The sequence below is a fragment of the Mobula birostris genome, chromosome 3 (assembly GCF_030028105.1).
Source record: "Mobula birostris isolate sMobBir1 chromosome 3, sMobBir1.hap1, whole genome shotgun sequence".
Lineage (NCBI taxonomy): Eukaryota > Metazoa > Chordata > Chondrichthyes > Myliobatiformes > Myliobatidae > Mobula > Mobula birostris.
In genome coordinates, this window is record NC_092372.1 from 165,164,831 (window position 1) to 165,177,575 (window position 12,745).

At 41.6% G+C, this 12,745-nt stretch overlaps 2 protein-coding genes across 8 annotated transcripts in view; one reads left to right on the plus strand and one right to left on the minus strand.

The window, feature by feature from the left end:
• The window catches only part of tpk1 (thiamin pyrophosphokinase 1), a 382,918-nt gene extending 380,486 nt beyond the window's left edge, over positions 1 to 2,432 (plus strand). For 5 of the 6 annotated variants that reach the window (XM_072253602.1, XM_072253601.1, XM_072253600.1 and 2 more), the window contains one exon: positions 1,111 to 2,427. In XM_072253602.1, the coding sequence (XP_072109703.1) occupies positions 1,111 to 1,238 (128 nt within the window). In that variant the 3' untranslated portion in view covers positions 1,239 to 2,427. Of the gene's footprint in view, positions 1 to 1,110 lie in introns of all 6 variants that reach the window. The other variant, XM_072253606.1, reaches the window with a different exon arrangement.
• Positions 1,304 to 12,327, minus strand: sec61g (SEC61 translocon subunit gamma). 2 transcript variants are annotated; one of them, XM_072253609.1, is made up of 4 exons: positions 12,263 to 12,327; positions 9,367 to 9,466; positions 4,544 to 4,646; positions 1,304 to 1,421 (listed from the first exon to the last, which is right to left on the minus strand). In XM_072253609.1, the coding sequence occupies exons 2-4, from the start codon at positions 9,458 to 9,460 to the stop codon at positions 1,412 to 1,414; spliced, it is 207 nt and encodes a 68-aa protein (XP_072109710.1). In that variant the 5' UTR covers positions 9,461 to 9,466; positions 12,263 to 12,327; the 3' UTR covers positions 1,304 to 1,411. The 2 variants fall into 2 exon arrangements, with proteins under 2 accessions (XP_072109710.1, XP_072109709.1); XM_072253608.1 differs by having other exon boundaries at positions 12,223 to 12,310.
• Positions 12,328 to 12,745: the final 418 nt, after the last annotated feature.

Below are 12,745 nucleotides of genomic sequence, written 5' to 3' on the forward strand. Positions count from 1 at the left end.
CTAGAGAGTGCTATATTGAAAGGTCTTGATAATATGAAGCAAGGATCTTGTAGATGTATTAGTGTGAAATGGAAAATAAGGCAAGTAGGTGGTCAGGGATTAATGAGAGTACCACTGATGAAAAATATTGATAGTTAAAGCTGAGTGATGGCGATTTTCACAAGCAGTTGACTAATGCTGGGTGCTTTTCTCAATTATTGTCCATGTCTGTTGTAAGTACTGTGTACATTGGCTTGTGAGGCTAGATGATTTCTCAAAGTTGCTCTCAGATCTTTAGCCACTCCATAGCCATTTTCCTGCACTGCTCAACCCTAAATGTGTTGTGTTTTTTTTTAAACAGTCCAACAGCACCATCTCCTGGAAGAATACCAATGCACATACTGTATAGTCGCAGTCAATTCCTCCAAAACACCTCATATCCTCAACTGTAACAACACTGTCCCTTAATACTCACAACACGCTGGAGGAACTCAGCAGGTTGGGCAGCCTCTGTGGAAAAGATCGGTTGACGTTTCGGGCCGGAACCCTTCATCAGGACGAAGGGTTCCAGCCCGAAACATCGACCGATCTTTTCCACGGATGCTGCCCGACCTGCTGAGTTCCTCCAGCGTATTGTGAGTGTTGCTTTGACCCCAGCATCTGCAGATTATTTTGTGCTTACTGTCCCTTAATAATTTCCCTGAAGTAATTTCAGAACCTGCAGAGTGGGCCAAATTGTCAATCTGGCATTTGTCTTTTTCTTATCAAGGTGTAATGTAACCTTCACAACTCAGGAGAATTCAAATTCAGCACAAGTCCCTCACCACTTTATCAATCCTTGACGTGCAGGGAAGGTATGTGACCAGGCTCACTGATATTACTATATTTCACATATTTGATCTGGAAACTCGTGGTAACATCTTTTGGCATAGATTGAGAATAGTTTCATTGTCCCCACCATCAAAACACTACTGAGAAAAGCCCCTTTGGTCTCTAATCAAGCAGAAGATGAGACAATGAAGTCCCAGCAACTACAATATTCTTAAAAAAACTCACTGTACTTGCTGCTGGATGGAGTATAATATAGAAGCTTCTGGATTTCGTAATCTTTACAATTGTTCTCTTTTACAGACAATCAAGTTCTCCAGTTTGGGAAACTCGTCAGCACCTCCAACACCTATGATGGAAGTGGAATCGTCACAATAGAAACCGATGAACCTCTGCTCTGGACAATGGGAATAAACAGGCAAATTAAGTGAACCACATGTAATTTTGAAATGAAACAACAGAACAGATCACCAAAAGATGGGAAAAAAACTCACTATTATACAAATCAAAATATTTTATTGATAAAACACAAAATATAAAGTGTTCTTTGCTGTTCTCTCATCCTCATTTTCTACGCCAAGATTATTGAGTCAGAAGGCAGGCTCTAACCACCACTGTGAAGAGATTCAAACAATATTCATTAGTTTTCAATCAATTTGAGTGCCAAAATCAGCTTCACCTAGTAGGCTACAAAATTTCATTTACATTATCTATATAATAGAACAAAATCTATTTTTCTACAAGTTCTCCAGGTGTTGCGTATTCACTTGACTTGTCTACAAAATAGCAACTAAAATAAGAACACTTGTTGCTGTACAGGCTCCCTGAACTGGTAAACTTTTTGAAATAAAGTGTAGGTCATGTATGGATGGAAACATCTGGATAATTCACAACCACCAACACTGAGTGGGGTCCACTTTAACAGGGTGTGTCCGATGTAATGATGTGGAAGTTTCTACCGAGCTTTTTGTTCTGCGTTTGTTGACAATAAAGTTAGATGCTGCGGTACCCCTTAAACTACCTCTGATGTTTTATTTACAAAAACTTACATTGGTGACCCAGAATAAAGTCACCTGGCACTCATAACAGCTTCCTGTATGCCAACTCAGCTGCAGGAAACTGCAGGTCATCTTTTGGAGCTGTTCTGAGCCCCAGCAGGACCCACAGGAGACAAATATTCCCATGAGTGTGTCAACACAGCTCTGGATGAGCCAGAGGCACCTGCTGTTACTCCACTCATGGAACACAGGACCCGAGCAGAGTTGGCTCGTCCAAGCTCCAGACAGGTTCACAATGCTGGTTTTAGTGAATTCTGATGGGGAAGGGGGGCCACGTAGGGCAATGAAAGGGGTGGAAAATATATGCATAATTCACAACCACAGACATTGAGCTAGGGTTCCAGAGGTAGGCTGTATCTGATATGATGATGTAATGATGTTAAGGTTTAGACTGAGCTTTTTGTTGTGTGTTTGTTGACAATAAAGTTAGTTGCTACGATTTCCTTTTAAACTTGAAACATCTTTGATGTTTTATTTATGAAAACCTACAAAAGTACCTCAAGGCTTTGGTTACATTTTAAAGTTGTGGTTGATACATTGAAAAAATTCTGAAACTGGCAGTTGTCAAAACACACCATTAAAATATTATATTTGAAATAAAGGCAAATTCTCAAATGACTACTTTCAGTCCAAGAATTACACTTCACACTAGTTAGAATTCATATTCTAGGACAGTGTTCAATATAATCAACTTCTTAAAAAATAGAAAGTCCAAGACAGTTTAACGCCTATATTAGAAAAAAAAGTGGATCTTTGAATCACGAAAAATATTAAATGCTATTTTTATATTCACTCAAACATTAGCATCTTTTGTAAAACATGGACAGTCCACTATAGTCCAAGCCTTAGCACAACTTTACTGCTCAGATTGTATGTACAAGCGACACATTTAGTCAATGATCTATCTCAGTGGTCCCCAACCACCGGGCCACGGACCGGTACTGGGCCGCAAAGCATTTGCTACCAGGCCGCGAGGAAACGATATGATTTGGCGATATGAGTCAGCTGCACCTTTCCTCATTCCCTGTCACGCACTATTGAGCTTGAACGCACGCGAGGTCATTACCCGCGCGTCATCTATGTCAGCGCGGGAAGGAGATCAACTCCTCGGGCTGAAAAGTATGTTTGACATAACATCTCTGCCGGCATTCTGGATCAAAGTCAAGGCTCAATATCCTGAGATAGCCACGAAATCACTGAAAATGTTGCTTCCATTTCCAACATATCTCTGCAATGAATGCAACGAAAATTAAATTGCGGAACAGACTGCACATAAGGAACCCCCTTCAAGTATTGCTGTCTCCCATCACCCCTCGATTGGACCGCCTTGTTGCAGGAAAACAAGCCCAGGGCTCCCACTGATTCAGCAATATTGGTGTGTTGCAATAATTTTATATGTTCATACGGGGAAAATCTGTGCTGTGTGTTTAATATCCAAATATTACTTAAGATGTTATGATGTTATTGACTTGTATAACCAGATAACAATTACAGCACGGAAACGGGCCATCTCTGCCCTTCTAGTCCGTTCCGAACGCTACTCTCACCTCATCCCACCGACCTGCACTCAGCCCATAACCCTCCATTCTTTTCCTGTCTATATACCTAACCAATTTTTCTTTCAATGATAATACCGAACCTGCCTCTACCACTTCTACTGGAAGTTCGTTCAACACTTACTTCAAGCTCCCCTGATAATTGACTTATCGCTATATTCATGCAAGGAAATATGCGCTGTGTGTTTAATATTAAATTCGTTAGATAAACCCTTTTAGAAACGAAATTGAGTGTATTAGCCACTTATCACCTATATTGCGTTCGTGATTAACAACCCCCCCACCCCCGAACAGAATCACCAAAAATCGGCACATACACGCATGCGCACTGGTGCCCACGCAAGGCTTCATGGTCATTGTAGTCTATCTCAGGGTAAAGCCAACATATTTGACTGCTACTCTTGTTCACTGGCAACCCTACCACCCCCCCAGCCCCGCCCCCGGTCGGCCAGTCCGCAAGAATATTGTCAATATGAAACCGGTCCGCAGTGTGAAAAAGGTTGGGGACCCCTGATCTATCTACATTTTTGCTGTTCGACATAACAAAAATAGTTATTTTTGCTATTGGACATCTCTAGATTGTTTCCACTGCTATATTTTAAATGGAAGATTTAGTAAACATTGTCCTCTTTGCTAATGCTATAAGTCTCAACATTCTTCATCTTCACCACACATTATGCCTCTTCTAGGCAGATCACCTCCCAAATTTTTTAAAATTCTAATTTATATGAAATTCTTTTAAGAACTGGGAAGTATTTTCAGTAATATCCTGAATATATTAAAGCAACATAAAAAAATGCAAATTGGGGACACAAGAGACTGCAGATGCTGAAATCTGGAATAAAAGAAATCTGGAATAAAAAATATCTGAACTGCTAAGGAACTCAACAGGTCAAGCCAATTTCATTGGCTGGTTACATTTAACTATTTTTTAAAACTTAACATTTATAATAGTTGCAAAATACGAATTAAAATTAAATTATTCTCCCCAAATCACCAAACTATAAAAAAATCGGTGTATTGTATCAATTCTACTTCAACATTTTCAGAAGCACATATTCTGTATAAACTAGATGTTTAAACCAAAGACAACCTTTAGCTCATGAAAGCCATAATACTTACACAATAATGTTATTAATTGGGATGTGGATGAGCTTCACAAAGAATCCAATGAATCCCATAATAGCAAATCCAATAGCTGTTGCCATGGCAATCTTCTGAAATTCTGTAATAAGACAGGCACATGGGAAAGTATCAAAATGAGATCAACTTCTCCAAGCCATTGGACAACTAAAGAGTATAAATGGCTAACTGATGAATCCAAAAGGGGTAGTTAGCATTAAGGTTAATTTACCGTGCTAGTATGTAGATGAATGATCATTCATATCCAACCACACACTAACAATCCAGAGTTAAACCAAAATCAAAATATCTGAATAACATTAATGACATATTATTTGTGCCACTTACTTAGGGAAGAAAATCTGCTCTTTCACCAGTCTAGACCTTGTGACCCAAGACATTAAAGCAGACATCTCTCAACTGTCCTCTGAAATCACCTAGAACCAATCTAATAATAAATAAGTCCTGGCATCAGTATTTAACTACTAAAGACACCTTTAGAAAGATCATCAGCTAATTAGCTGTTGGAAAGTATTGATGGGATAAAATATAAATGTTCTTTTGTATTTTTGAGTTAAAAGCTGAAAATGTCATTTAGTTCTCACCCTCTATAAATGAAAGCTATAAATACTACTCAATCATAAATCAAATACGTAATCTCTTATGATTTTAACCATATACAATGAAATGTTTCAATACTGAAAAACACACCCAAATATGGCCAAATACACTAATGTGCAATTTTAATTTTTTTTATTCCCAAATAATACTACACTTGAGATTTTCTGCACTCACTCCCAGCAGTATCAATCAACCTATCTTTATTCCTAATAGAAATTTCCTTTTTGGCAATTTGCTATTGACAAAACAATACAATCTGGTGCTGCACATTATGGTACCTTTAGGCATTCTATTAAAGAAAGGATTTTTTTTTTGCACCTTGTTACATGGATTCATGTTTAGACATTTCCAAGTTTTAAAAAAAACTACTTCATGTATTTCAGCAAATATCTCCCATATATCTTGAAATATATTTTCATTTCAAGATTGCCCTCTGTTTTCTCGTGATTTATTTCAATGTATTCTTACAGATTTTTATTTGTCAAAATGATACAGTTGTGGAAATACCTATACCTTAAGTTTACAAATATAAAACTACTAGAAAAATTAAGTTTTCAAGTTCAAGTTTAATTGTCATTCAACCAAAGACGAGTAAAACAAAACGGAGTTCCTCTGGGGCGAAAGTGCAAAACACACTACCAAGTCATACACAGCACATGGCGCACAAGGCACACATAGCACACACAAGACAGCAGTAAAATAGTCAAGCAAATATAGTCTATGAATATTGCAGTATGCAGCTGAACACAATACATCTCGTCTTCTGCCAAGCAAACACTGGGAAGGACAGCACCACCTCCAGCACTCCGGCAAAGTGCACCAACTCCAATGCCTTCCTCCTGGACAGCCACAAACAGGTGACACTGCAATTTGAAGCCTGGTCCCTGCCAGACCAAGGCCACACAGCTCTGCTGCTGTCTGCTCCTGAAGGCCGAAACCCTTCTTCAGGACTTGAGAAGGGGAAAAATACCAGAATAAAAAGGTGGGTGATGGAAAGGAGACTAGCTGGAAAGTGATATGTGAAGCCATGTGGGTGGCAAAGGTCAAGGGCTGGAGAAGGAGGAATCTGATAGAGGAGAGTGGACCATAAGAGAAGGGGTTGCAGGGGGAAGTGATGGGCGGGTAGCAGAGGTAAAAGGTCTGAGTGCAGAACAGAGGAAAGAGGGAGAATTTGTTTATCGAAAGGAAAATAAAAAAATCAATATTCATGCCATTAGGTAGGAGACCACCCAGGAAGAAGTCCTGCTGGTGGCAGATGCTGTGGAGATGCTGCTGAAGCAGTCCCCTACTTTACAACTGATCTCAACGACAAAGAGCACCAGACATAATAGACAGTCCCAGTAGATTCGCAGGTGAAGTGTTGCCTCACCTGGAAAGACTGTTTGGAACCCCGAATGGAGGCGAGGGAGAGGTGTATGGGCAGGAGTAGCACTTGGGCTGCTTGCAGGGATAACTGCCTGGAGGGACGAATGGACAAGGGAATTATGGAGGAAGCAATCCCCGAGGAAAGTGGAGGGACGTCACGAAGTAAAGATGTTTAGTGGTAGGATCCCTTTGGAGGTGGCCAAAATTGCAGAGGATAATGTGTTGGATGTGGAGGCTGATGGGAGTGGAAAGGGCAAAAGGAACTATCACTGTTAAGGCAGCGGAAGGACAAGGTGATCCAGATGTACAAGAAACGGAGCCGATATAGGTGAGGGCAGCATCAATATTAGAGGGAGGAAAAGCCTGCTCCTTAAAGGAGGACATCTCTGATGTCCTGGAATGGAAAGCTGCATCCTGGGAACAGATACGGCAGAGACAAAGAATCTGAGAAAGGGAATAGCATTTTTACAGGAGATACGGAGGAAAGAGGCATCATTGAGATAACTGGGAATCAGTAGGTTTATAAAAGATGTCGGTTGACAGTTTGTCTCCAGATATGGAAACAGATCAAGAAAAGGGAGGTAGGTGTCAGAGATGGACCAAGTGTCTTTAAGGGCAGGGTGGAGAGGCAAAGTTGATAAAACTGATGAGCTCATATGGGTGCATAAAGCAGCACCAATGCTGTCAATTATAGCAGAGGAAGAGCTGGGGATATTACTGGGGAAGGCTTCGAATCTGGACTGTTCTCCATAGCCAGACAGGCATAGCTGGGGCCCATGCAAGTTTCCATGGCTACCCCTTGAGCTTGGAGAAAGAGGGAGGAACCGAAGGAAAAATTGTTCAGGGTGATGACCAGTTCTGTCAGATGGAGGAGTGGGATTGGTTAGTTCCTTTGTCAAGAAAGATGCAGAGAGCTTTTACGCCTTCTTGATGGAGATAGAAGGGTAGAGGGATTGAACATCCATAGGAAGGTGAGGCAGTCAGGGTGAAGGAATTGGAAGTTAATAAGGAGATTAAGGGCATTAGAAGTGTTGCAGATATAGGTGGGAAGGTACTGAACCAAGTAGGACAGAATGGAATCAAGATACAAGGATACAAGTTTCATAGGTGAGGAGAAAGCAGAGACAACAGGCCTAGCCAGACAGTCAGGTTTGTGGATCTTGGGTAGGATGTAGAAGTGAGTAGTGCGGGGCAAGGGATGTTGGTGGCAGTGGTTAAGAGTTCTCCAGAATGGATGAGATTAGTGATGGTGTTGGAGACGTTTTCAGATGGTCCAGAGTGGGATTCACTTAACGAGGTAGGTATGAGGTGGTGTCTGAGAGATGGTGCCATGTCTCAGCAAGGTAGAGGTCAGTACACCACACTACAGCACAACCCGTTTGTCTCTGGGCTTGATGGTACGGTTCCGATTGGAGCAGAGAGTGGAGGCCAGTGCATTCAGAGAGGGTAATGTTGTAAGACAGTGGCATGTTGAAGTCAAGACAGTTGATGGCGTGTTGGCAATTCAATATGAAAAGAACCAGAGCAGGCACAGAACCTGAGCAGGCGTGTCGAAGAGGAGGAGGAGGATTGAAGACGGGAGAAGGGGCCACTAGATTAGATTCAACTTTATTGTCATTGTGCCGAGTACAAATGCAAAGCCAATGAAATACAATTAGCATCTAACCAGAAGTGCAAAAGAATAATATTTACAAAATAACTGCAAATAAAAAGTGCTACAGCACACAAATATAAAAGTACTGAGACAGTACAATATGGGCGCAATACTGCTTAGCGCCATGATGTGAGGTTCAGCAGGGTCACAGCCTCAGGGAAGAAGCTCTTCCTGAGCCTGCTGGTTTGGGAGCGGAGGCTCCTGTAGCACCTACCGGATGGGAGGAGAGTAAAAAGCCCATGGTTATGGTGAGATGCATCCTTGATAATGCTCTTCGCCCTGCCCAGGTAGCTTTCACCACCCGCTGGAGTGCTTTGCAGTCCGATACAGGACAATTGCCATACCACACTGAGATGCAATTGGTGAGTATACTCTCAATGGTACAGCGGTAAAAGTCTGTCAGTATCCTGGGACAGAGGTGAGCTTTCTTGATGCTTCGCAGGAAATGTTGCACCTTTTTGATCAGGATGGAGGAGTTTGGGGACCAGGTGAGATCATCGGAAATGTGGGGACCAAGGAATTTGAAGCTTGATACACGCTCCACCACAGCTCCGTTGATGTAGGTGGGGACATGAGTGTGGCTCCTAGCATGCCTGAAGTCCTTGGTCTTCTCGGTGTTAAGGGCCAGGTTGTTATCGGCACATCACGCAGCCAGGTGCCATTAGCACGCGTTGTGGAATTCTTGCCAAAGAAATGGGCTTGGAGACAGAAACGATGGAAGAGCTCAACGTTGTGGCATGCACTGAACTCAGAGGTGCAAGTGAAGAGTGGCAAAGAAAAGGCCCCAAAGGTAAGAACATTCTGTCACAGAGGGGGGAAAGTTCAGAGGGATATTCCAGTTCTGTTCTTGTCTTTGGATATACAATTTGTCACTCAAAAACTGTACCTAGTCTCAGAAAAAGCACAATCTGTTAATCTTCTAAACTCAAAAGGAACCCCTGAGTGGCTTCTATACATTTTCAGTATTTACCACAGTATACAATGACTAAAGGTACATCTAAACCAATTGCGAACAAACCTTCAGGCTGACAGACCACAGCCTTAACTACCCTGATGACAAACCAGTTTGAATTTAATTTTAAAAAATTGGACCCCACCACTCTAATCCTGGAATTTTCTATAGCCAAGATAAGGCAAAGGCTTCAGAGCAGGATATATAAACAAAAAGGCAATAGTACTGTACCTTTCCTGTCAGGCTTCGTACACCTTTTTACAAGTCTGATTGAATCTTTCACAAACTGGCGACTCGGCTCCACAAATTGCATTACTTGGTCCATTGTGTCCTGTTGGTAAGAACATGGAAATGTGCCTTTATACAGCAGAAACTAAGGCCCTCACAAATTACCAGTTCAGACTATTCAGACTATAGCAAATATGCCTTTATATAGCAGAAACTAAGGCCCTCACAAGTTACCAGTTCAGACTATTTGCGATAACTGCCTTCAACGATTCTGAAACCTAGTTACTATGCTCAGCATTGCGATGGTGGAAAAGCCTGTCTGGAGCCAAAAACAATCAAATTTTTGCTCTTGGGCTTTAGGCAGCAAAGATGGCCAACCTGGGGAGGAAATGGTAAAAGTTGGACTGGTTACAAATCTGTAAGTAGTGGAAACTAGGCCAACTTACAGATACACTCATTTTTGTTTCATTCCAAATCTAAGATTTAGTAGACATTCATGATAACTGGTATAGTCTGGTATCTCATTTTTTGGTCCTGCTGAATGTGAACAGTACAAGGTTGCAATCAACTTTCCTTTCATCTCTACCCCTTCAAGCCCTCAATGGCTCATTTCAAAATCTGTTTCACAGGTTTCTCTTGCTCCGTTTCTGAAAACTGACTGTCCATCAAGATTTATTGCAAATTTCAATTTTCAAAGTATTTTATATTTCTTTTATATTCTCGAAGGGGAAGGCGCAGATGCAAATCTGGGAGGGGGGGCGTGGATAAAAATAAAGGTAGGATTAGTGTAAGCTCCATGATACTCCTCACAATCCCGATGCCCCGATGCTGGTCACTCCCCAACACACTTGAAAGTCATTTACAGGGGCAAACTCACCAACCCACACATATGTGGAGGGGAGGGGAATAGTAAAATATCTGGAGGAAACCCTCATGGTCATAAATTTGCTCAAAGAGTTGAGTCTTTCGAAGGCCTTGCTCAATAAACCTGTGCATGTCAATTCCTTCAATATAAAGATAGAGATGTTTTAATCAGTAAGGGAATCATGTTTATGGAGAAAGAGACAGAACTCGAACTTGAGAAAAGCTGGATCGGCTATTATCGTATCCAATAGTTAGGCAAGCTCAAGGGGTCAAATGCCCTACTCCCATCAGTAGTTACTATGACTAGCTAACTTATTTGACAATCCAATTATGAATAAAATGCTGCACAAAACACAAGACATTTTATTCAATTACATTAATGTTTATCTCTTTAAAGTTCACTGAAAGCTTTGACAGCAGGTTACTTCCATGTACTTGGATCATTCCAGGGATGTAACAATATTGCTATAACATCTGGGAGATGGCTGAAAATTCTTTATTAGTGATACAAAATTTTACTCTTGCAGGACTTGCGTTTTTACTTAGTACTGAATGAGAACATTATTCATATCAGAATCCTAGAAAACTTCTGACAGTAAAGGGGGCCATTCAGCCCATCATGCCAGTTGTTATAAAGCTACCCAGCTTAACAGCACATCAACACTCAGCTTGCAGCCCTACACATTTCTTAAAGTATGAAGGATTCTGCATCTTAACAGACACTCAGACAGCAAGCTCCAGACTACATGATCCACTGGTTGAAAATAAATTTCACATCTTCCCTTTCCACCTTCTACCAACAGCATTAAACCCAAGCCCCCCCCACCCCAATTTCAATCTATCTGATAGGGGAACAAGCTCTCACTGTCTGCTCAGTCTTGCCCCCATGTATTTTTTCACACACCTTAAAGTCTCTCTGTCACCTCTTCTGCTTCAAATCTTTTCCCAATGCTGAAATATATCCATCTTGACAAATCCTCTTAAATGTCAACCGTGCCAGAGTAATGACACGTTACTTAAAACGTGGAGACTGGCAAGATAAAGAGCAATCAAGCTCCAGCCATTGGAGACAGCTCTGACATAATTCCATTTATCACCTACAATTAAAGGGAGACCTTGCAGTTTCTTAGTAAACCATTTTAATAGACTGCATACTCACACCACTCTCATTCCTTCATACTCCTACAGATACCATTTATTGTGCTCCCTTGCTTTGTTGCTTTCCCCAAAGTATTACGTCACACTGCTCCGGATTAGATTCCATTTGTTACTTTTCTACTCGAATTACATTGCACTCTTATCTTTCTGCAGTCTAGATACGCAGTCTAAAGTATTCACAACCACTGTCAATATTACCAATTCTACCTAATCTACAAAAGGTTTTTAATCATGCCCCGTATTTTAACAAGTATTTAAAAAAAACACAAGGGCCTGAATAGCGAGTCCCATGGTCTAGTCAGTAAAACCGCCTATTTACTATTACCAGTGAGACAACCAATTTAAATTATGACATCGTGAAAATTGCCAATACTACAGCACTAGATCTCAACCATAATGGGTCAAATCATCTGACCAACCACGCCCTGGGCTTCAGAAGGCCACCAGAACTCTGGTTCCTGGCGGAGACCCTTCTGGTTGACTTGAAAATTACGACGATGTAAAGCAAGTCAGTATTACTTCGCCGATAGTTTCTGACAACTGGTACATCTTGTTAATGAAATTAACCACACGAATGACATGAACTCTCGTTAGTTCAGAACAAGCCCTAGCAACACTTTATGGCGTCCAAACGCGCAGGATCGACCATGGATGAACGAAGTAAGCTATACCAACCATTCGCCGACACATCGGCCGTCCCTTCAATCTCACAGCCTCCTTGCCAACCCTCTTATTCCCTGAACCCCAACCTTCCTTCTCCCTCTCTTCCGCCTGGATTACACGCTCCCACTGTTACCTTGACACCGACACCCCTCCCTTACCCTTCCCTCCAGGTACCTTTCTAGCGTCTCCGAGCCCGAGAAAATGTCGCTCTTACCGAGCCGCTGACGTTGCAGAGTGAAAGAACACCTTTCACGCATGCGTGGCAGTAAAACACCAAGCGGAAAGACGTCAGGCGCAACAGGAAATGAAGGTACCTCTCCTTCCACATGACGACGGTACATCCCGTCAGTGGTTTCAATCACACGTCAGCCCGCCCCTCGACGTGGAAACCTCGGTGATTAAGTTGGTTGTTAAGAACGTTAGCGTCAAATCCAGCTGTAAAATGATCACTGCAGCGCCTATTGGATGCACCATCAGTTCAATAATTTATTTAGTTTGAAAGCAATAACTTCTAATGGTAGGGTTTTTTGACGTTAGCATGTTCAAATAGAGGTTGCGTTGAAGATACTTCTGAAGCTTCGCTTTATCAAAACGCATTTTAGTACTTATTAAGCAAAAATGATGCGGCCCTGTATGTATTCCTAGGTTGTACTTCTGCGAGAATTGTTTTCCCTCGATTTCCCTGGTTCTGATAGTC

Excerpts from the sequence above, each read along its gene's own strand:
- sec61g (XM_072253609.1), bottom strand. The coding sequence starts at position 9,460 with ATGGACCAAGTAATGCAATTTGTGGAGCCGAGTCGCCAGTTTGTGAAA. Across the intron at positions 4,647-9,366 it reads TACGAAGCCTGACAGGAAAG|AATTTCAGAAGATTGCCATG; the intron begins GTACAGTACTAT and ends GTCTTATTACAG.